Source organism: Heptranchias perlo, chromosome 2 (genome assembly GCF_035084215.1).
Source record: "Heptranchias perlo isolate sHepPer1 chromosome 2, sHepPer1.hap1, whole genome shotgun sequence".
Classification (NCBI taxonomy): Eukaryota; Metazoa; Chordata; class Chondrichthyes; order Hexanchiformes; family Hexanchidae; genus Heptranchias; species Heptranchias perlo.
This window is the reverse complement of record NC_090326.1, coordinates 91,684,044-91,705,975: the sequence shown is the minus strand read 5'-3', so window position 1 is coordinate 91,705,975 and position 21,932 is coordinate 91,684,044. Positions and strand designations below refer to the sequence as shown.

The window sequence follows — 21,932 nt, the reverse complement described above, 5'->3', positions numbered from 1 at the left end:
ATTGTGTAACATAACTTGGAACCTCCACAGTTTCTCCCTCTTGATTTGCTGGATTTGAGATTTTACAGATAGGCTAAAGGATTATTTTTCTGAAAGTATGCCTTTGGTGAAGACCCTCATGCATATCAGGCAATCATGGGTAGATTCCCCATGATATTCCATCCATTAAAATTATCCTTTGAGAATGATGTTTATTGCTAATTTCAAGTCGATGTGAAATGATTTTGGATGTGCATTTACAGAAAAATGGCAGTATATCCCAGGATATTACCATGCACATTATACCCTCCAGGTATATCAGTGGTACTGACCCATAAAGCTGCCCTTTGAAAAGAGCAGGAGCAGGAGTGCTCCTCCAGGCCCCACAAGGGAAATTGTGGACTCCCCTGCCCTGGACGTCCCACTTCCCTCCTGCGAGAAACTTCTGAAACCTCCCTCCATGCAGCTTACCCGCTTGCCAGCAAGCATTCCTTTGGTGCCAGCCAGCAGACTCTGGCCTCCAAACTTTCGCTCCTACCTGCTGGCCAGCTGCCACTTTCCACCTGTTTTGGGTGGGCAACTGACTGGCAGCATGGAGATGAGGCCTGGGAATTAAAATACCCCGGGGCCTTAAACTTAGGCCCACAAGTGTGTTTTGCACTCACCCGCCCCCTGCCTGTCTGAAACCCGCTGGGGGTTAAAATATAAAATAGCAAACTATTTAAACATGAAAAGTGAGTCCTATTCTGTCCTCTCAAACTTCCAGCAGCTATTGCTGAATAGTGATATGGGCAGGGAGTCTTGGTCAAATATTTCCTTCCCTAGCACAACGGTGTTGAGACCAATCACAGTACTCCTTTTGCCCTGGCTGAGATTGAATAAGTAGTGGATTTGATTTGTGGCCTTCCTGATCCAAATGACTCAGTATGACACCCATGTTAATATATGACATGTTAACCCACTGAGCCACCTTGAGAACTCTTATTAGATTTGTAACAAAATTGAAAAGAAAAGATTGACAAATTATTTCTACCTTGACACCTTTAATTCCAGTTCCGGTAGGTCCTCGAGAACCTTTAAGTCCGATATAGCCTATGTCACCCTATAAAAGCAAAGTATGTGCAGAATCATTAAATATACCAATAAGATTTAGGCTCAAGCAGAAACTGTGCAATACTATCTCTTAAATGTTCATAAAGGTTTTATTCTTGCTTGACTATAGGGTTGCCAACCCTCCAGGGTTGTCCTGGACAACCAAGATTAATCTCCTGGACACTGCTGTGAGCAATCCAGGAGAAACATCATAGGGACATTAAAAAAATGTATTATTTTGATTTTCTTTGAATACTTTCATTTATTAGTTATGAAAATATTGGAAATGAGAAAAAAAGCCTGTTTGATTGGACAGGACAGTTGGAGGTAGGAGCTCATCTGATGAAACCTCCAGGAATATGCCCAACCAGTGATGGCAACCCTACCCAACTATGAGATAGTGCAAAATGCTGTGGTATAGAACAGATCACTCTGAATGTCCCTCACTATAATCCAGCAGATAAGCATAACCATCCCAGACTAGTTGGCGCCCAACTTTTCACACATTGTTGCCAATCCTGGAGAGTCACAGCAACTATGAGGTGGCATTATTGTCTGATTAGCCAGTCAATTTTAGATTCAGGTTGATCTAAAAGATCCCATGGTAATATTTTGAAGAAGAGCAAAGAATTCTCCTAGTGTCCTGGTCAACATTGCTCCCTCAACCCAACACTACCAAACAGATCAACCACTTACATATCTCATTGGTGTTTGACGGACCTTACATATGCAAACTGGCTGTTGCGTTTGCCGACATAACAACAGTGACTACACTGCAAAAGTCATTCACTGGCCCTAAAGCATTTTGGTACACTATGAAGATGTGAAAGGTGCTAGTGCAAATAGTGCCAATAAGTGCAGATTTGTTCTTTCTTTCTTTCTTTCTTTCGAAAAATACAGTTTTCCATAATCAGATAAGCAGAGGTCTGAATGTTTGATTGCTGTGTAATGACTTTAGAATATAACTTTAAACAAAGTTGCTCACAACTGGACTTTGATCGCGGTGCCTTTCCACACTGCCCCAAGATGTTTTCAGTAAATCTAAGCTAGTAACTAATGACCTGAAATATTCCAATTACATTGATTCCTACATACAGTAAACACTAACTGACTCTCAATGTCACATTGTTTAGGACACCAGGTTCAATTTCTTGTGTCTGACTAACCTAGCATTCATACACATTGCTGACAATTATTACATAATCCACAGTTCCTGAAATGTAAGAGGATGTAAAAGATTTTTCTTGCCAAATTGTACTTGCATTCTTAAATTCTTACTCCTGATTGTTAAACAATAATGAGGTTAAACAGTGCAACAATACTTTAATATTAAAGCCCTTAAAATAAAAAGAGAAATAGAATACATTGTAAAATCTCAGGCAAATCTATTATTGCATTTCAGTAGATTTTCCTGAGATCTTGGAAGTGACGGTAATCGGCCCCAGATCTGCCTAAAATTAAATAGATTCTCAGTGGAAGAGAAATGAAGGATCAATAATTACTAAGAAACAAAACAGGAAAGAGGAAAAATAATGGAGAAAGCAAACAGCTGCATGGAATGGTTGAAAATCCTGGATTGTATCCAATGAAAAGGAATTTGCTTTTCCAAGTAAACAAAGATTTATTATTTGGAACTTCTGTGTTTCCAATTAGGATCGCATATATGCCATTAATTTATTTTGCAGCTTCAGGAACATCCATTTATAAACATGATTTCCTGTCTTGTAGGCAAGATTTATTTTTGCCTTTACATGCATGAAACAACAGAGGTCAGCGAGTTTATTTTGTATGTTAGTTTTATCTCTCTACAAGTCCTCCCAAGCTTTACACTTCACCTGGTTAAAAGCACAGAGCCAATTACTACAGAGCACAAGAGAGTGATCAGCGAGATTCTAGAAGAATGTGATTACAATTTCACTAGAGATACCAAACAGAAAAAAAATCATAAATGCATTGATGATACACACAGCAAACAGAGGAATTCTTATCCACCCTTCCTCATCCAACTTTCCCTGTCCCATGGTGGAGGGTTACCTGGTCTTTTGCTGTTTTCCCTGCATTAAAGCAGCTGAGATCACAAATTCAGCAGATTGGGGTGTGGCAAAATGGATTTTTGCTAGTGCTGCATTTTTAACTTGTATTAATAAAGTCAGCATGTAAGGGGTTAAAACAGGATCTTACAGGGCATCTCTCAAAGGAAAACAAATTGGTTCAGTTCCAGACAAGCCGGCTGGGGATAATAGAAAGGGAGAGGAGGAGGTGTGGGCTGGTGCTTGGGGTGGGGATCCACCATTGATACATGGCCGGTGGGATGGTCTGCACCCCAGGGGTCTACCCACCTTTCTCCGCCACATTCCCGGGCCATGGGGGCCTTAAGCAAGCAGTTAGGGAGGCAAATGGTATGTTGTCCTTCATTGCAAGAGGATTTGAGTACAGGAGCAAGGATGTCTTACTACAGTTATACAGGGCCTTGGTGAGACCACACCTGGAGTATTGTATGCAATTTTGGTCTCCTTACCTAAGAAAGGATATTCTTGCCATAGAGGGAATGCAGCAAAGGTTCACCAGACTGATTCCTGGGATGGCAGGACTGTCGTATGAGGAGAGATTGGGTCGACTCAGCCTGTATTCACTCGAGTTTAGAAGAATGAGTGGGGATCTCATTCAAACATATAAAATTCTGACAGGGCTAGACAGACTGGATGCAGCGAGGATGTTTCCCCTGGCTGGGGGGTCCAGAACGAGGGGTCACAGTCTCAGGATACGAGGTAGGACATTTAGGACTGAGATGAGAGAAATTTATTCACTCAGAGGGTGGTGAACCTGTGGAATTCTCTACCACAGAAGGCTGTGGAGGCCTGAATACATTTAAGAAGGAGCTAGATAGATTTCTAGACACAAAAGGCATCAAGGGGTTTGGGGAGCGAGCAGGAATATGGTATTGAGATAGAGGATCAGCCATGATCATATTGAATGGCGGAGCAGGCTTGAAGGGCCGAATAGCCTACTCCTGCTCCTATTTTCTATATTTCTGCTCTTTGCCAGATTTTCCATGCTGCCCTCCCCCTCTGCTATTCTGCTGTAACCAATTACATCTCCTCTGGACCCATCTTTTAGTTGTTCCATTACTGTCCCCTTTTGCCTTGCACCATCATCCTTTTTGTCATTTAATCACTGCTGCCTTACAACTATCACAGACCTTCCCTTTTATTATTTCCTCCCCTCCCCCTCTTCTTTGCCTGGCTCCGAACTTGCTTAAAAATTGTTCAATCTCTAACTTCTTCCTGTTCTGACAAAAGATCATTGACCTGAAACATTAACTCTGTTTTTCTCTCCACAGATGCTGCCTGACCTGCTGAGTATTTCCAGCATTTTCTGTTGTCAATTGGGCAGAACAATTGCATTTAATGACAAGCATCTTAGGTCGCCATTCTCTGAGATTGGCTTTATTCAGTATTGAGGAATAGCTTTTTGTTTTAATTAAATCATGGGAGGTGTATCATTTGCTGCCTTTGTTTCAGGATCTGTGGGGGTGTTCACAAGCTCCCTGGCACAGACCAAAGGATAAACTCTAGCCTGGAGTAGTGACTTTGATCGATAGATGTTTCTGAAACCTTAAATTCCGTTCCTTAGCCACCGACTCCATCCCTCTTCCTGGCCACTGTCTGAGGCTGAACCAGACTGTTCGCAACCTTGGTGTCCTATTTGATCCTGAGAAGAGCTTCTGACCACATATCCGCTCCATCACCAGGACCACCTACTTTCATCTAAGTAACATTGCCTGTCTCCGCCCCTGCCTCAGCTCATCCATGCCTTTGTTACCTCTAGACTTGTCAATTCCAATGTTCTCCTGGCCGGCCTCCCATCTTCCACCCTCCATAAACTTGAGTTCATCCAAAACTCTGCTGCCCATATCCTAACTCGCACCGAGTCCCGTTCACCCATCACCCCTGTGCTCGCTGACCTACACTGGCTCCTGGTCCAGGAACGTCTCAATTTTAAAATTCTCATCCTTGTTTTCAAATCCCTCCATGGCCTCGCCCCTCCCTATCTCTGTGACCTCCTCCAGCCCTACAACCCTCCGAGATCTCTGCGCTCCTCCAATTATTGCCTCTTGCGCATCCCCGATTTTAATCGCTTCACCAATGGCGGCCGTGCCTTCAGCTGCCTAGACCCTAAGCTCTGGAATTCCCTCCCTAAACCTCTCCACCTCTCTACCTCTCACTCCTCCTTTCAAATTTTGTTTGAAAATTGTTCCTGTGAAATGCCTTGGGACGTTTTACTATGTTAAAGGTGCTATATAAATGCAAGTAGTTGTTATTGTCGTTGTTGATTGGCTGGAGCTCTCTGTGGTTGACAATTTGTGGTCAGAGACTCCCTTTTACAGGATTATATTGACAGGCCACAGGGAGTCTTCTGAAAGCAGACAATATTTGAAATTCACATCCACCACCTGTAAGGTTGAATTTAATAAGTTAGTATTGGCCTAGCCAGTGAGGTAGACTAGTGTGAGTTAGCAGTAACTGGGCTTCCGCTTAAAGGTCCATTTCTGGAAACAAAGCAAGATGCTTTATATATTGAGGAATGTAGGGAAATACCTACATCTCACTTTGTTAAACTGTGTACTTTTCATTGACCTATCTTATGTTACTAAAACCACTTATTGGTTCAAAGCCTGTGTTTCAATTTGGTAAGAGTGCATGAAAGAAATCTTCCCCTGGAGTGACCTATTTATGAAATTAAATTCTGAGCCTCAAGAAACATCTTCATTTCAAATTCATCATATTGAGTTTGCAATGTTCACAAACTAAATTCAGTGCATGCAACTAAAGGAGCAGTCTCACCAGAGCTATATCTTGTATTGGCGGCCTAACATGGTGGGTAAGGCACTTTTTGACTACATAAACATTATATTCCAGTTTAGAAATACAGGCAAATTGGGTTATTTTCATCCACTGTAACTATAAAGTGCCAAGATTTATTGGTGGGGGGGGGATGGAATTTCAAAGCCCTACGACAGCCGGGAGAGCGGCTGGTGGGGGGGGTGTTAATATTGCAAAAATCCAAAACCCGCCCCCAGCCTACCTCCAATGTACCCGCTTCCGGTTTTAACCGAGGCGGGTTGGGAGGCAGTCAACTAACCTGCTGTCCAGAGATGAGTCTGTGATTTAAATATTTTAATGAGGCTTTTAGATTTAATGCTTGTGGAGCAGATTTTCCAGGGCTCAGGAAACCCGGCAGCTGGAGGGAGGTTGGGAATGGCCAGGTCCAGCAGGTAAGTGCCATTCCAGCACTGCTTGTGGGCCAGGAAGAGCAGGAGTGCTTCCCCATGGCCAAATTCCCACCCCACGATCCGATCTCCCCCCCGATCCACGATCTCCCCTTGACATCCGATCTCCTCCTGACCCCCGATCTCCCCCTGACTTCGGATGTCCCTCCAACCCCCGATCTCCCCGAGACCTCTGGCCTCCCCGCCCAACTACCAGCCAGTCTCTCAATCTGGCTGACTGACGGACGGCCGGGAAATGGAGACAAAAAATTTAAATGAGGTCCTACTGTTAAATTTAACTTGACCTCCAGGTTACATGGTCTTCCGTGTTTCCCGGCCGCAATGACCCCCACCCCTCACTCCTTCCCCGCCTCCATGTAATTATCGGGAACATTGAATTCGTAAATAATTTGCATTTTTCTATCAGCTGTGAATGCCATGTTGTGTAAACACATTGGGAAAGATTTTCCGCTTTGTGCTTTGCGTAACAAAATCAGAAGCCAGTTCGTCATCAAGTGGTTTATGATTTAATTACACATATTGCACAGTGAAAATCTTCCCCATTGTTCTGTGTTTCTTCTTTGAGGTTGCGGGTAGGTGTTGTTTCTGTGTGGTTAGGCACCTGTACATCATTCACACTTTTCTGCATTAAATTTCATCTGCAATGTGTCTGCCCATTTCATCAGTCTGTCTATGTTCTCCTGAAGTCTATTAATATCCTCCTCACTGTTCACTACATTTCTGGGTTTTGTGTCATCTGCAAACATTGAAATTATACCCTGTATACCCAAGTCCAGGGTATTAATATCAATCAAAAAGAGCAGTGGTCCTAATGCCGACAATTGGGGGACACTACTGTATACTTCCCTCCAGTCTGAAAAACAAGTGTTCTTTTTTTATTATTCATTCATGGGATGTGGGCATTGTTGGCAAGGCCAGCATTTATTGCCCATCCCTAATTGCCCTCGAGAAGGTGGTGGTGAGCCACCTTCTTGAACCGCTGCAGTCCATGTGGTAAAGGTTCTCCCACAGTGCTGTTAAGGAGTTCCAGGATTTTGACCCAGTGATGATGAAGGAACGGTGATATATTTCCACGTGGGGATGGTGTGTGACTTGGAGGGGAACGTGCAGGTGGTGTTGTTCCCATTTGCCTGCTGCCCTTGTCCTTCTAGGTGGTAGAGGTCGCAGGTTTGGGAGGTGCTGTCGAAGAAGCCTTGGCGAGTTGCTGCAGTGCATCCTGTGGATGGTACACACTGCAGCCATGGTGCACCAGTGGTGAAGGGAGTGAATGTTTAGAATGGTGGATGGGGTGCCAAACAAACGGGCTGCTTTGTCCTGGATGGTGTCGAGCTTCTTGAGTGTTGCACTCATCCACTCATCCAAGTCAGGAGAGTATTCCATCACACTCCTGACTTGTGCCTTGTAGATGGTGGAAAGGCTTTGGGGAGTCAGGAGGTGAGTCACTTGCCGCAGAATACCCAGCCTCTGACCTGCTCTTGTAGCCACAGTATTTATGTGGCTGGTCCAGTTAAGTTTCTGGTCAATGATGACCCCCAGGATGTTGATGGTGGGGGATTCGGTGATGGTAATGCCGTTGAATGTCAAGGGGAGGTGGTTAGACTCTCTCTTGTTGGAGATGGTCATTGCTTGGCACTTGTCTGGAGCGAATGTAACTTGCCACTTATCAGCCCAAGCCTGGACGTTGTCCAGGTCTTGTTGCATGCGGGCACGGACTGCTTCATTATCTGAGGGGTTGCGAATGGAACTTAACACTGTGCAATCATCAGCAAACATCCCCATTTCTGACCTTATGAAGGAGGGAAGGTCATTGATGAAGCAGATGAAGATGGTTGGGCTGAGGACACTGCCCTGAGGAACTCCTGCAGCAATGTCCTGGGGCTGAGATGATTGGCCTCCAACAACCACTACCATCTTTCGTTGTGCTCGGTATGACTCCAGCCACTGGAGAGTTTTCCCCCTGACTCCCACTGACTTCAATTTTACTCGGGCTCCTTGGTGCCACACTCGGTCAAATGCTGCCTTGATGTCAAGTTAGCTGAGCAGTTACTCTCACCTCACCTCTGGAATTCATCTCTTTTGTCCATGTTTGGACCAAGACAGTAATGAGGTCTGGAGCCGTGTGGTCCTCGCGGAACCCAAACTGAGCATCGGTGAGCAGGTTATTGGCGAGTAAGTGCCACTTGATAGCACTGTCGACGACACCTTCCATCACTTTGCCGATGACAGTAATTGGCCGGATTGGATTTGTCCTGCTTTTTGTGGACAGGACATACCTGGGCAATTTTCCACATTGTCGGGTAGATCCTAGTGTTGTAGCTGTACTGGAACAGTTTGGCTAGAGGTGCGGCTAGTTCTGGAGCACAAGTCTTCAGCACTACAGCCAGGATGTTGGCGGGGCCCATAGCCTTTGTTGTATCCAGTGCACTCAGCCGTTCTTTGATTTTTTTTTAAATTCATTCATGGGATGTTGGCATCACTGGCGAGGCCAGCATTTATTGCCCATCCCTAATTGCCCTTGAGAAGGTGGTGGTGAGCCGCCTTCTTGAACCGCTGCAGTCCGTGTGGTGAAGGTTCTCCCACAGTGCTGTTAGGTAGGGAGTTCCAGGATTTTGACCCAGCGACGATGAAGGAACAGCGATATATTTTACCAAGTCGGGATGGTGTGTGACTTGGAGGGGAATGTGCAGGTGGTGTTGTTCCCATGTACCTGCTGCCCCTGTCCTTCTAGGTGGTTGACGTCGCGGGTTTGGGAGGTGCTGTCGAAGAAGGCTTGGTGAGTTGCTGCAGTGCATCCTGTGGATGGTACATACTGCAGCCACAGTGCGCCGGTGGTGAAGGGAGTGCATATTTAGGGTGGTGGATGGGGTGCCAATCAACCAATATCACGTGGAGTGAATCGAATTTGCTGAAAACTGGCTTCTGTGATGGTCGGGATATCGGGAGGATGCCAAGATGGATGATCTACTCGGCACTTCTGGCTGAAGATGGTTGCAATAGCTTCAGCCTTGTCTTTTGCACTCCCGTGTTGGACTCTGCCATCATTGAGGATGGGGATGTTTACAGAGCCTCCTCCTCCCGTTAGTTGTTTAACTGTCCACCACCATTCACGACTGGATATGGCAGGACTGCAAAGCTTTGATCTGATCCGTTGGTTGTGGAATCCCTTAGCTCTGTCTATAGCATGTTGCTTCCGCTGTTTAGCATGCATGTAGTCCTGTGTTGTAGCTTCACCAGGTTGATACCTCATTTTTAGGTATGCTTGGTGCTGCTCCTGGCATGCTCTTCTACACTCCTCATTGAACCAGGGTTGATCCCCTGGCTTGTTGGTAATGGTAGAGTGAGGAATATGCCGGGCCATGAGGTTACAGATTGTGCTGGAATACAATTCTGCTGCTGCTGATGGCCCACAGCGCCTCATGGATGCCCAGTTTTGAGTAGCTAGATCTGTTCTGAATCTATCCCATTTAGCATGGTGGTAGTGCCACACAACACGTTGGATGGTGTCCTCGGTGTGAAGATGGGACTTCGTCTCCACAAGGACTGTGCGGTGGTCACTCCTATCAATACTGTCATGGACAGATGCATTTGCGACAAGTAGATTGGTGAGGACAAGGTCAAGTAGGTTTTTCCCTCGTGTTGGTTCGCTCAACACCTGCTGCAGGCCCAGTCTGGCAGCTATGTCCTTAAGGACTCGGCCAGCTCGGTCAGCAGTGATGCTACCGAGCCACTCTTGATGATGGACATTGAAGTCCCCCACCCAGAGTACATTCTGTGCTCTTGCTACCCTCAGTGTTTCCTCCAAATGCTGCTCAACATGGAGGAGAACTGATTCATCACTATTCTCTACTTTCTGTCTCTTAGCCAATATTGTATCAATGCTGCCACTGCCCCTTTATGCTCCTTATGTAACTCAGGTCAAAATTCACTCAAAAAAAATCTCCTACCACCAAATCTTCCTCATATCGTCTCAAGGCATAAAAAGGGCTTCACTGATGGAACACCTCAAATACTTCCCAATAATACTTCATAAATTATCAGCTTTTCTTGTATATTATCACTTACCCAATAGAGAAAAATCCTCCTGTGACTGGAACGCCCACAAATGTGATAAAACCAGACCCCATAAATCACATCCAATTAACCTTTTAATTATTTCAACAGGTAGTTAAACTTTTTAGATTTTTGTTTGTTTTATTCATACTCAGGGTGTGGGCACCGCTGGCAAGGCCGCCATTTATTGCCCATCCCTCGTTGCCCTGATACAACTGAGTAACTTTTTGGGTCACTTCAGAGTCAACCACAGTGGGTAGGACTGGAATCACATATAGTCCAGACCAGGTAAGGAGAGCTGGCATTTCCCCTAAAGCACATTGGAAAACCAATTGGTCTTGTATGACAATCCAACAGCGTTATGGTTACTCTTACTGATACCAGCTTTGTCTTATAGTGACAGCTAACATGTTGGGTAAAGCGCTTTTTAACTACATTAACATTACATTCCAATTTAATAATACAGACAAATGGACTATTTTCATCCACTGTGACTAGTGTCCAGATTTATAATACATTGAGATTAGTAAATGTTTTTGCTCTTGTTAAACTTTAGTATTTTAATGTTTCGCATTCAATGCTGTGTAAAAGTTAACGTTCACTCTTTCTCAGTATCTAATATTTACTCACTATCTAACATTCATTTTAGGAAATTTCTGGTGATTTTTTTTCCAATTTTCTCATCTTCTTCTACTTGGAGTGTCTCCTCCTTGGGTACAATTCGAAGAGCACTGGCAATATCTCAACTAAATATCCATTCTTCACATGTGAGCCTAAACAATGAGTGTTGGTAGCCTATTTGACAATATAAGATATTACAGACAAGCTAAGTTCTGCTTTCAACTGACATCCACAAATAAGCACTTTCCTGTAACTGGATAATAAACAGGAACAGGAATAGGAAACCTGACCAACACCATTCCTCCTCAGCCCGCCTAAGTTTAATGCTCCAGCTGAGATTGATTAACTTAAGCTTTAAAGCCAGGCTCTTCCTGATCTACATGGCTCAATATAATGCCATTCAGTGTACCTGGTCACCAACCAGGGTACTTTAAGTGACTTTAAGAAAAATTAATTTCTTACCTTTGGACCCGGAGCACCTTGTCCTGTTTGGCCTTTTTCACCCTTTACTCCATGATCTCCTCTAGGACCCTATGATGTAGGGGAAAAGTTAAAAGAGATGTAACAAGTCCCGTGTTACCAGTTGCAGTAATATTGCCGCCATCTTTGTTCAATATTCTTCTCTCCGAAATTGAAAGAATTAAACAGACAATGTTGTTGCAACGGGAGTATTTTCATCCACATCTTGTGAAACATTTCACACTTACTGAGCTTTAACCACAGGATAACATTTTAATAAAGTTTAACATGCCAGAATTTGTGTCCATTTCTAATTTATAAAGTTCTGAGCTCCACGGAAGCCTAAAAACATCAAATTTAGGAACGAATAAAAATTTGGGATGTAGCTGGTCACTTTAAGGTGTTCATTGCCAATATTTACTTTTCTAGTGAAAGAAATTCAAAGCTATTTGGAACTGCATTCAAACAATGTTTTGACTTGCTTCAGCTGAAAATAATTAACATGTCCACCATTCATTCATTTAGAGATATTCACAAATGTGCATCTTGCTACTGGGCTAATACTAATATCTTCTGAATTATGTAACACTCTAGGAACAATTTTTAAAAATAATAATTATATAAGGCAGTCCATTGGAGAAGTTTATGTGGACATAATTTTAAATCTGCACTGTATTTGACTTGTCCAATAGTTGAATAGATCGCTTTACATAGATTGTGGTTTATTGCAGGATTATTTTTATATCTGAAATTCAGAAGGTACAGGCCATTTGCAAATTATTTCCCATTAGTGAAACGCTGCTCTGCTTATTCTACATGTAAAATAGATTTTTTTTGAGTAAATATCTACCCTAAGTGGTCATGGAGCCTTCTAAATTTTAACAATTAATACATTATTAACATTATGATATTAAAAGGTTTAAAATCTTAAATCAATCATTTCAAATATTTTTCAATAAGGTAAGTACAGATGAGGGAGGCCATTCGGCCCTTCTAGCTCATCCTTCCATAGAAACCTATGATCCCTCATCACAGAATCTAACTGCTTCTTGAATTATTCCAGAGTTTATGCCTCCAGTATCCCATCTAGAAGACCATTACAGGTCACTCCTTGCATGAAGAAGTGTCCTGAAATTGCCTTTTGCCAGTTTATACCTATGTCCCTTTGTCCTACATTTGTGGATTAACTTGAAATAATGCTACAGAGTAATTCTTTCTATTCTAATTAGATCTTATATACCTCTTTAAGGTTTACTCTCATTCGCCTCTTTCAAAGCTGAAGAGTCTAAATTTTTCTAACCTTCATAACTCAATCCTCTGATATCAGGGATCAGCTTCTGGCCCTTCTTTGCCTCGGTGCAGGGACATGGATGTTTCCCTTGTGCCTCAGTGATGAGAACTGAATGCAGTGGTCAAGTAGCAGGCTAATCAGAGCACTATACAACTTCAGCATGAGGTCCTCAGAACTAAATTCTGCTCATTCATAGCTATTGGGCAGAAAGTCTATTCCCTACTTTACTGATTTGTCAATAGCTCGTCTTTCTGTTTGCTTTGTTTATTCCTGATGTACAATGACAATGTACAACATGGTCAATGTTGAGCATACTGTCATTCCCAGAGCTCTTTCATCCTCTCGCAACTAGTTTGAGGTTAAGGGCAGATTTGATAGAGGTGTTCAAAATCATGAACAGTTTTGATAGAATAAATAAGGGGAAACCATTTCCAGTGGCAGAAGGGTCGGTAACCAGAGGACACAGATTTAAGGTGATCGGCAAAAGAGCCAGAGGTGACACAAGGAAACATTTTTTATGCAGCGAGTTGTAACGATCTGGAATGCACTGCCTGAAAGGGTGGGGGATGCAGATTCAATGGTAACTTTCAAAAGGAAGTTGGATAAATACTTGAAGAGAAAAAATTTACAGGGCTATGGAGAAAGAACAGGGGAATGGGACTGATCAGATACTTGTTCAAAGAGCCGGCACAGGCATGATGGGCCGAATGGCCTCCTCCTGTGCTGTACCTACTATGATACTATGAATGTCAGCCATTGTTTTTGCACCTTTTTAAGTCTACAACTTATGGCAGCATTTGGTGGAATAATTCATAGCTTTAGTTATATAATTTAAATTGTAGATTCAGGATTTTAATCTTCTTATCAATAAATTTAAAAATAGTTGAAGAAATATTGTTTAAAATCCCAATATCTCAGTGATTTCAAGTAAACAGGTTAACACTAATACAATTAGATAGCTTTAATTTCCAAGAAACAAAACATTAATTTACAAATGTGATGGATCATTCTATTTTAATTTCAATAAAATAATAGTTCACTAAGTGAAAATATTAATAGTAAAAACAGATTCCAGATACCAATCAAAGTTTCAAAAAAGAATTAAAATGAATTATAAAGCTGCTTGCCTCTGCAAGTATGAAGGAACTTCACAGACTAATCACAAATTTAATGGACCACATTTAGCATGCATAAGCATCTGTAGGATTAAGTACTGATGTATTCTAATACTCGCTGGAATTATAGAATGCATTAGGATGGTTTTTCTAACACGCCTATCATATCTCCTGACAAGGGTGCAGTGCCAGTTCCTGGCAACAAATCTGGGTATGCAGCTTCACTAACCAGGGGGTTACTTAAACTGTATCACCAAATTCACAGACGTAGGCACAGAATAAGTGAGCAGCAACTTTGTGACCGTAGCCAAGTCTCGAAGAACAGCTGTTCTGCCTGTTCGTTCATCATGATGAGATTTTGGCATTCTACACTTAATCTTATGCAATAGGATGCAACATTTTCTTTTATTAAATTAAATGTTACTGACTACTGTGAAGTACATGTTTTTGTAACACATACAGTAGAAGGTACTTTGTGGTGTGAGGCCCTATAGAGGATGTATTAAGATTTCTGGATATTATTTTAAATGAATTTTTTTTGGCACTGATTATGGAGTAATTTCTATTTCATTACTTCAGTCTTAAGCACAACCAACTCAAGATTAAATACAGAACAAAGGTCCTTTAAGTCTGCTTCAATCCCAAATGAACACCCTCTAAAGCATTTCTGTGGCACTTTACCATTTCCCACATCCACTATCTTGTGGTCTCTCTGAGTGAGATGCCAATGTATGCCAATTTGTATCGACGTGGTTTTAGACAGGGAAGATCCTGTCTGATCAATTTCATTGATTTCTTTGAGGAGATGACAACCTAAGTTAATGGTGGTAAACCCTATGACATTACGTACTTATACTTTCAAAAGGTATTTGACAAGGTTCCACGTGAAAGATTACTAGTTAAAATTCAAAGCTTGTGGCAGAGAATCCATATCCATTAACAGTATTAAGAATATTTTTCTAACCTCCCCTTCAATTCTTCTTGTTATCATTTTAAGTTTGTGCCCGCTCGTTACCATCGCGCTGACCAGTGTAAACAATCTATCACTATTTACCTTATCATAGCTTGAAGGCATAGATCAGATCTAGTGAAAAAAGTGCTAATCTCTCAAATTTCTTTGCATAACTATATCCCTTCAGCCCTGGTAAGCTTGCATTGAATCTACACTGCACCTTTTCTGTTGCTTATATATGTCAAAAACAGATTATTTGCAACAGATACATTTAGTGGATAAGTCAGGAGTATAAACCAGCACATAGTTTGTGAATGAACAAAACAATACACTATTACTAATACTTTTACCATTACATGGACCAGTAATAATGATTAGTATTGTTGACCATAATGAACCCAAACAAAATGATTCACAGCAAGGCACTAGGAATTTAAATATAGACAGATGTTCCCTATGATCGTGGGTTTTCAAACTTTTCTATGTGGGGGATTGCATAGAAATACAGACACAGCTAGACTCCTGTTCTAACTTCTAAAAAATAAGCAGAGATTTTCTCTCTGTCGGGACTGCCACCAGGAGTGTGGGGAAGGATTTCCATCTTGATCCTGGTAAATCTCCTGGGAAAAGCCTCATTTGAATATTTTTGGCAGACTTCAGCAGTACGGCTCCCTGAGCTCGGCATTCTCACAACTGAGGGGGAGACGTGGGGCGTGTGGGGTGAGAGGGGGGGTGTCAGGGGGAAATTGGCTGGTGCTTCAAGAATTGACTGCCTGCAGCAGTTTGAAGGGACAGGCTGCCTTTCCAACTGGGACCATGTTGTTTGCTCCACAGTTAGTTAATCAACAAATACAGAATAGTACAGGAAATAGAATTCTCAAGACACTATGCTCGCAGCACGTGATATACTCAGCGCCAAATGACAGAAGTGCGATGACCTTGTGGCCCCTCCTGGCATCCTTCACAGACTTGCGAGGAAATCAGTAGCCCCAGTTTGAAAATCTGTGCTCTTGGTTGAGAAAACACCACTCATATATTTGAATTCATAATGAAACCATTACAGCCTTTGGGTGTTTCTTTGACTATATAATTTAGTTTGAACTGCTGCCTAATAGGCCGGTTTCTTTTAATCCAATTATACAAATTTATGGCTGGTTTATTATTGCGCAAGAAAAAAAACAATACTTATTCCCTTGCAATATCCATTAAAAGCCTAAACCTTCTAAACCTTTCAATTTATTCACAGCTTTTATTCTTGCTTTGTATCTGCATTATCACAAGGAGGGAATTTGGTCAGTTCCAGGATTCCTACCCCTGTGATTACTTAGATTTCCTGTGCATCTCTGAGCACAGAAATATTTTCCGTATTTTGGAACATGGTATAATTCAAATTCTACTTTCTTCAAAATAAACTGAAGAATATAACAGTGCTAAGGCTTCAATTTACCTTTTTCAATAGTTATAAATACCAATGGAAAAATTATTTTGAGCTGCACAAAATTAGCATAGTTCCCATAATCTAGAGATTAAAAGAAATATTCCTAGCTACACAGGAGCAGATAATTGGACCAAACTCTCCTCAGTAGTAATTACTGTCATATCAATTAATTCCTTCAGAAAGGATTTGGACAAATAACTGGGTTAGGAAAAGGACTGAACATTCCAGTATAATTATAGACATAAATGATTAAATACTATTTAGAATACTGTGGTGTAGATTTTCAACTTGCTGCTCGGGCATAAAACTGGCATTCCAGATCGACTGAAATCAATAGAAATGAAAGCCAGGCCATTCTCTGTAACGGGCGACCAATCTGCAATGCCAGATTTATGCCTGGGAGGCAAGTTGAAAATCTACCCCAATGGTTCAAGTCATGTTGGGACCATTAGGGTATCATCTGTGGAACCAGTCATGGGGGGGGCGGTGGGAGATTTCCTTAGAGCTTCTTCTACTGCACCGAACTTTCACCAAAGTTACGACAGCACATCAGGAGAAGTTCCAAGGAAAGTCACCCCTGTGGTTAAGTATTGTAAATTATAATATTAAATTGATAACCTAGCATTTACATGTATTGCCTTTGAAGGCAAGAAAAAAATCATTTTATCTTCTTGGAGATTGTGGGGCAGAAATTCATCTAACAGTGGATGCCTCAATCAAGTGTCCTGTGGCCGGCCCAAAATTGGGCCTCATTAACATTTTATGTATGATCTGCTGGTGTCTGTCGGACCTCCACAGGCAGTTCACACATTTGAAAAGCACGAATATCAGGTCGCTTGCCTCACTGGCAGCGGGCCCGAAAGTAAATCCCAGGATGCAGATTGGACCGTAAGTGAGGTAAGTGAAGAAGATGTGCGACCAGGATGGAGAGTGGAACGGGGAAGAGGCTTGGAAATCGGGTTGTGAAGTGGCAGTGGCTGTCGGGGCGATAGTGGCGATCAGGGTTGGGGGGGCTGGAAATGGCTGCGATTGTTGGTGATTGGAGAGGGGGGATTGGCAGCAATTGGTGGCGATTGGAGGGACCAACGGCAATCGGTGGGGGGGTCGGTTTCGATCAGGGGAGGAGCAGAGGCAATTGGGAAGGGGAAGGGGAATCTGTGTTGATCATGATGATTGGTGGGGTGGGGGGAGGTGTCTGGCAGCAGCCCCCATTCTTTGAATGTGGGGTCATGAGGAGCTCTCCTGCTGCTCCCGGCTCCACATACAGGTAAGTATATTTTTAAAACTTCCTTGTAGGTTGTGGCCTTTAAGGCCCACCTGTTAGGCCGCATGTAAACCTGGGTTTCCTTAGTGCAGCCTACTCCAGAGTCGGCTTCCTCAGGGCAAACCAATCTTGCTGTGGGGATCTCAAACATGTATTAATTAGGCCCCTTATTCGCAAATGCAAAGTGCCTGACGCCTGTTTCAAGTGTGGGCACTGCACTCTGATTTTTTGGCCTGTACCAAAATGATGGGCGAGCACCTCCAGCTCATAATGAGCATGCGCATCCTGCCCGCCATATTGGAGGCTTTGAAGGCCAAATTTCTAAGCCGATGTTCTCACACACTATGCAGTTTCCAAGAAGGATGGACTAGAATCTTCATTTCAGAAAAACCTATTTTATTGCCAAGTGAGATGGAAAGTCTAAACCATTTTTACAGCTGTGAGAAATGTTAAAGTACTTCAGAGAATCTGATGATAGGAAGCATAAATGTTCTTAAACTTTGCAAGAGAAAACAGGAAAGTGTGGGAGACATTAAGTTTTTGTACACTTTGATGAGTCAATAGTGCCTGATAAAGGAAAATACATTTGGTAAAGTAAGTGCCCCTTTCATATTCCCTCTTCTTTCCATTCTTCCTGTTCTACTAAACTCTTGCAAAAGGCTTCAAATTTATTTTTGATAAAATGGAAAATGCATTACAAGTGACATTTGGCACCTTTTTAAATTTAGATTTCCTAATTTTTTCATTTCTTATTAAACTGTAGAAATAGGGGGTAGAAATCTGTTGGCACCTGGTTTCAGGCGTGAAGGCGGTGATGTGGTCACAACGCGCGCCCGAACCAGGAGGCCCAAGGCTGGCCCAAAATTGGGCATCAGGCTTTATCTAATTAATCTGAGCCAGCTGTCGGTGCCTGCCGCGGCTCGTAAGCAGCTTACTGATTGTAACCAGATGGATTGCGGGTCACTTGCGTAGGTTTTCATCTTCCTGGGCGGTGATCAGACGAAGCAGATCGTCTACCCGTTATAGAACCCGCCTGATTTTCATTTAATTGATTTCAACAGAGTAAAAATCAGGTGGGATCATTAATAAGGAGGGGGGGTGGGCGATCCGCTCTGGTGGATTACCGCCAGGCTGTGAGGACAAAAATCTATCCCAACATTCTTCATACCCACACTTGTTACCCCTGAACCTTTTCCAACTGCTTGGCAATTGGTGCCACCCTTTTACCAATTCCCTGCAAGGAAGTCTACAGAGGTGCCCGGACTGCTGCTTGGAATGCTGCCGCCATCCCGGCAATGATACAACACCACAAACTCATTCACAGGGGACAGAACCTTTAAAGTAATGTAAAGACCACTGATATGCAAATGACAGCTTCTGACAGGCATAAATTAAATTACAAACTTATCATAAGTCATCTGAAGGTGCTCAGATAAAAATCTTGACATATTTCCTGTAAAAAAATAAAGATCTGCCTCTCCCATGGGGCTTTAACTGTACAGGCTTCTCTAATGCTGCTCCTGCCTTTAAGGCTTGAATTGCTCCCGAGCTTCTTGTCCCTATGCACAACAGAATGCCTTCAGCAGTGTCTGATGCCCAATCTCTCCAAGTTAATGGCAGCCAGCAGGAAATCGTGAAGCTACAGTGCTTTTTGGGGCACGACACAGTTCTCGTGCACTGCACCCACATTGCTGTTGCACTGTTAAATAAAAATTAGCACCCGCTGGTGGTCAGGAGAGGTACTTACACGAGAGTTTCCTGGGTCAGCTCATTTGCATATCCATTGGAGTAGTCAATGGTGTAAATCCAATTTAAAGGGATGTGAGTTAACAGAGCACATGGAAACTGAAGTGCAGCCTTTAAAATGACCGTTCAGCCTGCACACTTCACCAAGGGACAATCAGGTAAGGAAGGGGCAATGCTCGTCTTACCCACTTGATTCTCAGATAACTTCACTGCATGTCTCATTAATCTTTTCATCATACTTTTCAAGAATGTCTACAGCAGGACCCTCTGGAGCAAGCAGTCAAACAAGGCAGTAGGGCACAGCACCAAGGCACAGAAAAAGGACACTGAATTTTTCTGACTCAGACCTCCAAAGCCTCCTTAAGAAAATTGAAGTCAGAAGACACATGCTCTTGTGTGTCTGTGCCAGCAAGCCAGCCAGAAATATCACTTGTGCCACCTGAAGAGAGGTGGCATTGGCACTGAGTGCCAATTCCCACAGCCCCAGGACAGCAGGCCAGTGTCAAAAAAATTCAGTGACCTCACCAGGGCAGGCAAGGTAACACGCTAGACACTCTTCCTTTTTTTCCTTGCCCACCCTAGACACTAGCACAATGTTCACCTTCTTAAAGGAACACTTGCACAACTAACCCACCACAATGCACTCTGGTAAAGGGGGCTTGAACTTGGGATCGTGCACTTGCTTCGTCACTCCCAGGCACCAGAAAAAAGGGAATGATTAGACAATGTTAGTGAGGATGTGGCACTGGGTGACGCACAGAGCACAAGGGAGACGGAGGACTGAGAAGTGGGTGAGGATGTGCCACCACCCCAGCGGAGGCTGAGGAGAAGGCTGTCTTTTGGCTTAGGAGTTGAGGGTCCCATAACTCATGGGTACTTGTCTGAAAAGAAGGATGTTTGAGGAACATTGTACCTACATGGAGGTTTTGAGGTCAATCTCGGAGGGTGTGCAGCAACTGACAGGTGTGATTCTCAAATCGACAGTTCCGCTTTGCAGTTACATCTCGAAAGCTTTGTCTTCATTGCAGGAACCAATGGAGTGAGTGACAGCCTCTTTGGAATTTTCGGTAGATCCCCAGCTAAGAAGCAGCCAAGGATCAGTCAGTGCCTCCACCTCCACAGAAGCACAGACTGCAGTTCTGGTGGCAATAGGGGAGAGAATGGATTGCAGCATGCATTGCTGCTCCCAGACTGTGGTGACGGCTGCCTCTCGGATAATTAATGAACTTTTTTCCATTTACAAATGTCTACATTTAACAGCACATCTCCAATCCAGCAAATAAAATGTTTAAAACATTTTTATTTAATGTCTGCAATCCTCAGCGGAAAAGTGTCTTTGTACTTCTCATGCCCCATCTTTCTATATCCATAAGACTTGAAGTTCATTATTTTCACCCAGTTAATAAATTTAATGATAAGTGAGAAAAGCTGAACAGTGACATAAAACAGGCTAAATTATTATGTGAAAGAAAACAAGAAAAGTTTCCTTGTTTTGGAGTTTGTAATAATAGGTAGGTTGTGATATAAAGTAGGTTGATGATTAGATGATTTCACTATGCTTTAAAAATAACAAAGTTGCTTACAGGTAATCCAGGTTCTCCAATCCCAGCAGGACCAGAGGGACCATGTCCGCCTTGTGAACCTTTTTCACCCTAAGGACATAAAGCCATTTCATTCAGTTAGTGTTATTTTTCGTCAGGTGTTGAAATACATTAGAAAAATTCATAGATACATTTACAAGAAATAAATGAGTTACTTGTCTGATGATTTCCCTAAATTCTTTAAAACACGGGCTAGAAATTGGGCAGTGTAGCTCCTGTTGTTTCAGCACTATGCGGCCTCCCGAAATTCCAAAATGGAGTCTGGGATGTGCACGCACGCTTCTAGCGCTACGTGTGCCGGACGCCATCTTGTTAAAGGGTTCCGCACATGCGCAGATAACAAACGCCAGCAGCATGTAAAGTAGGGAGAATAGGGAGAATATGTGTTAGATCAGTGTGCAAAGCTGATTTAAAGTGATAGACACCATTTTGGGACTTAACACTCCACTCAATGCAAAGTCTTAACCACGAGCACCTGAACATGTCTTAGACGGGCTGAAGGACCACCTCACCAGCGCTATTTAAAGGGAACATGAAGGATTTACAGGTTATTAGATGGATAATTTTGGCTGCTGATGCATTTGTACCTGTTTTTGGAGGTCTCCTATACTTGAATACTAGAATGAGGGGACATAACCTAACATGTAGAGCCAGGACTTGCAGGAGTGAAGTTAGAAAACGTTTCTAGAAGGCAAAGGTTGGTAGAAGTTTGGAACGCTCTTCTGCAAACGGCAGTTTATGCTAGCTCAATTGTTAATTTTAAATCTGAGATTGATGGATTTCTGTGAACCAAAGGTATTAAGGGATATGGGGCTAAGGCCTATGGAGTAGGTCACAGATCAACCATGGTTTCATTGAATGGAGGAACGGGCTCGAGGGGCTAAATACCACTGCCACTTGCTGCCTCCCGTTATGCGTCACCTTCTCCTGCAAGAAAGCGGGACACGTGTTGGTGAGTATCCTGCAGGATGTCTGGGTGATGTACCTGTCATGGTTGAATAGCTGCCAGTCTGTGTGACCAGTGAGTTGTGGGT

The 21,932-nt window shown here is 42.9% G+C and overlaps 1 protein-coding gene across 1 annotated transcript in view; it reads right to left on the bottom strand.

The window, feature by feature from the left end:
• Window positions 1-21,932, bottom strand: part of LOC137341166 (collagen alpha-1(XXVIII) chain-like) — a 234,564-nt gene that overhangs the window by 96,379 nt on the left and 116,253 nt on the right. Inside the window, exons 13-15 of the mRNA XM_068004159.1 lie at window positions 20,881-20,949; window positions 11,495-11,563; window positions 1,013-1,081 (exon numbers count right to left, since the gene is read on the bottom strand). Of these exons, the coding sequence (XP_067860260.1) occupies window positions 1,013-1,081; window positions 11,495-11,563; window positions 20,881-20,949 (207 nt within the window). The remainder of the gene's footprint in view (window positions 1-1,012; window positions 1,082-11,494; window positions 11,564-20,880; window positions 20,950-21,932) is intronic.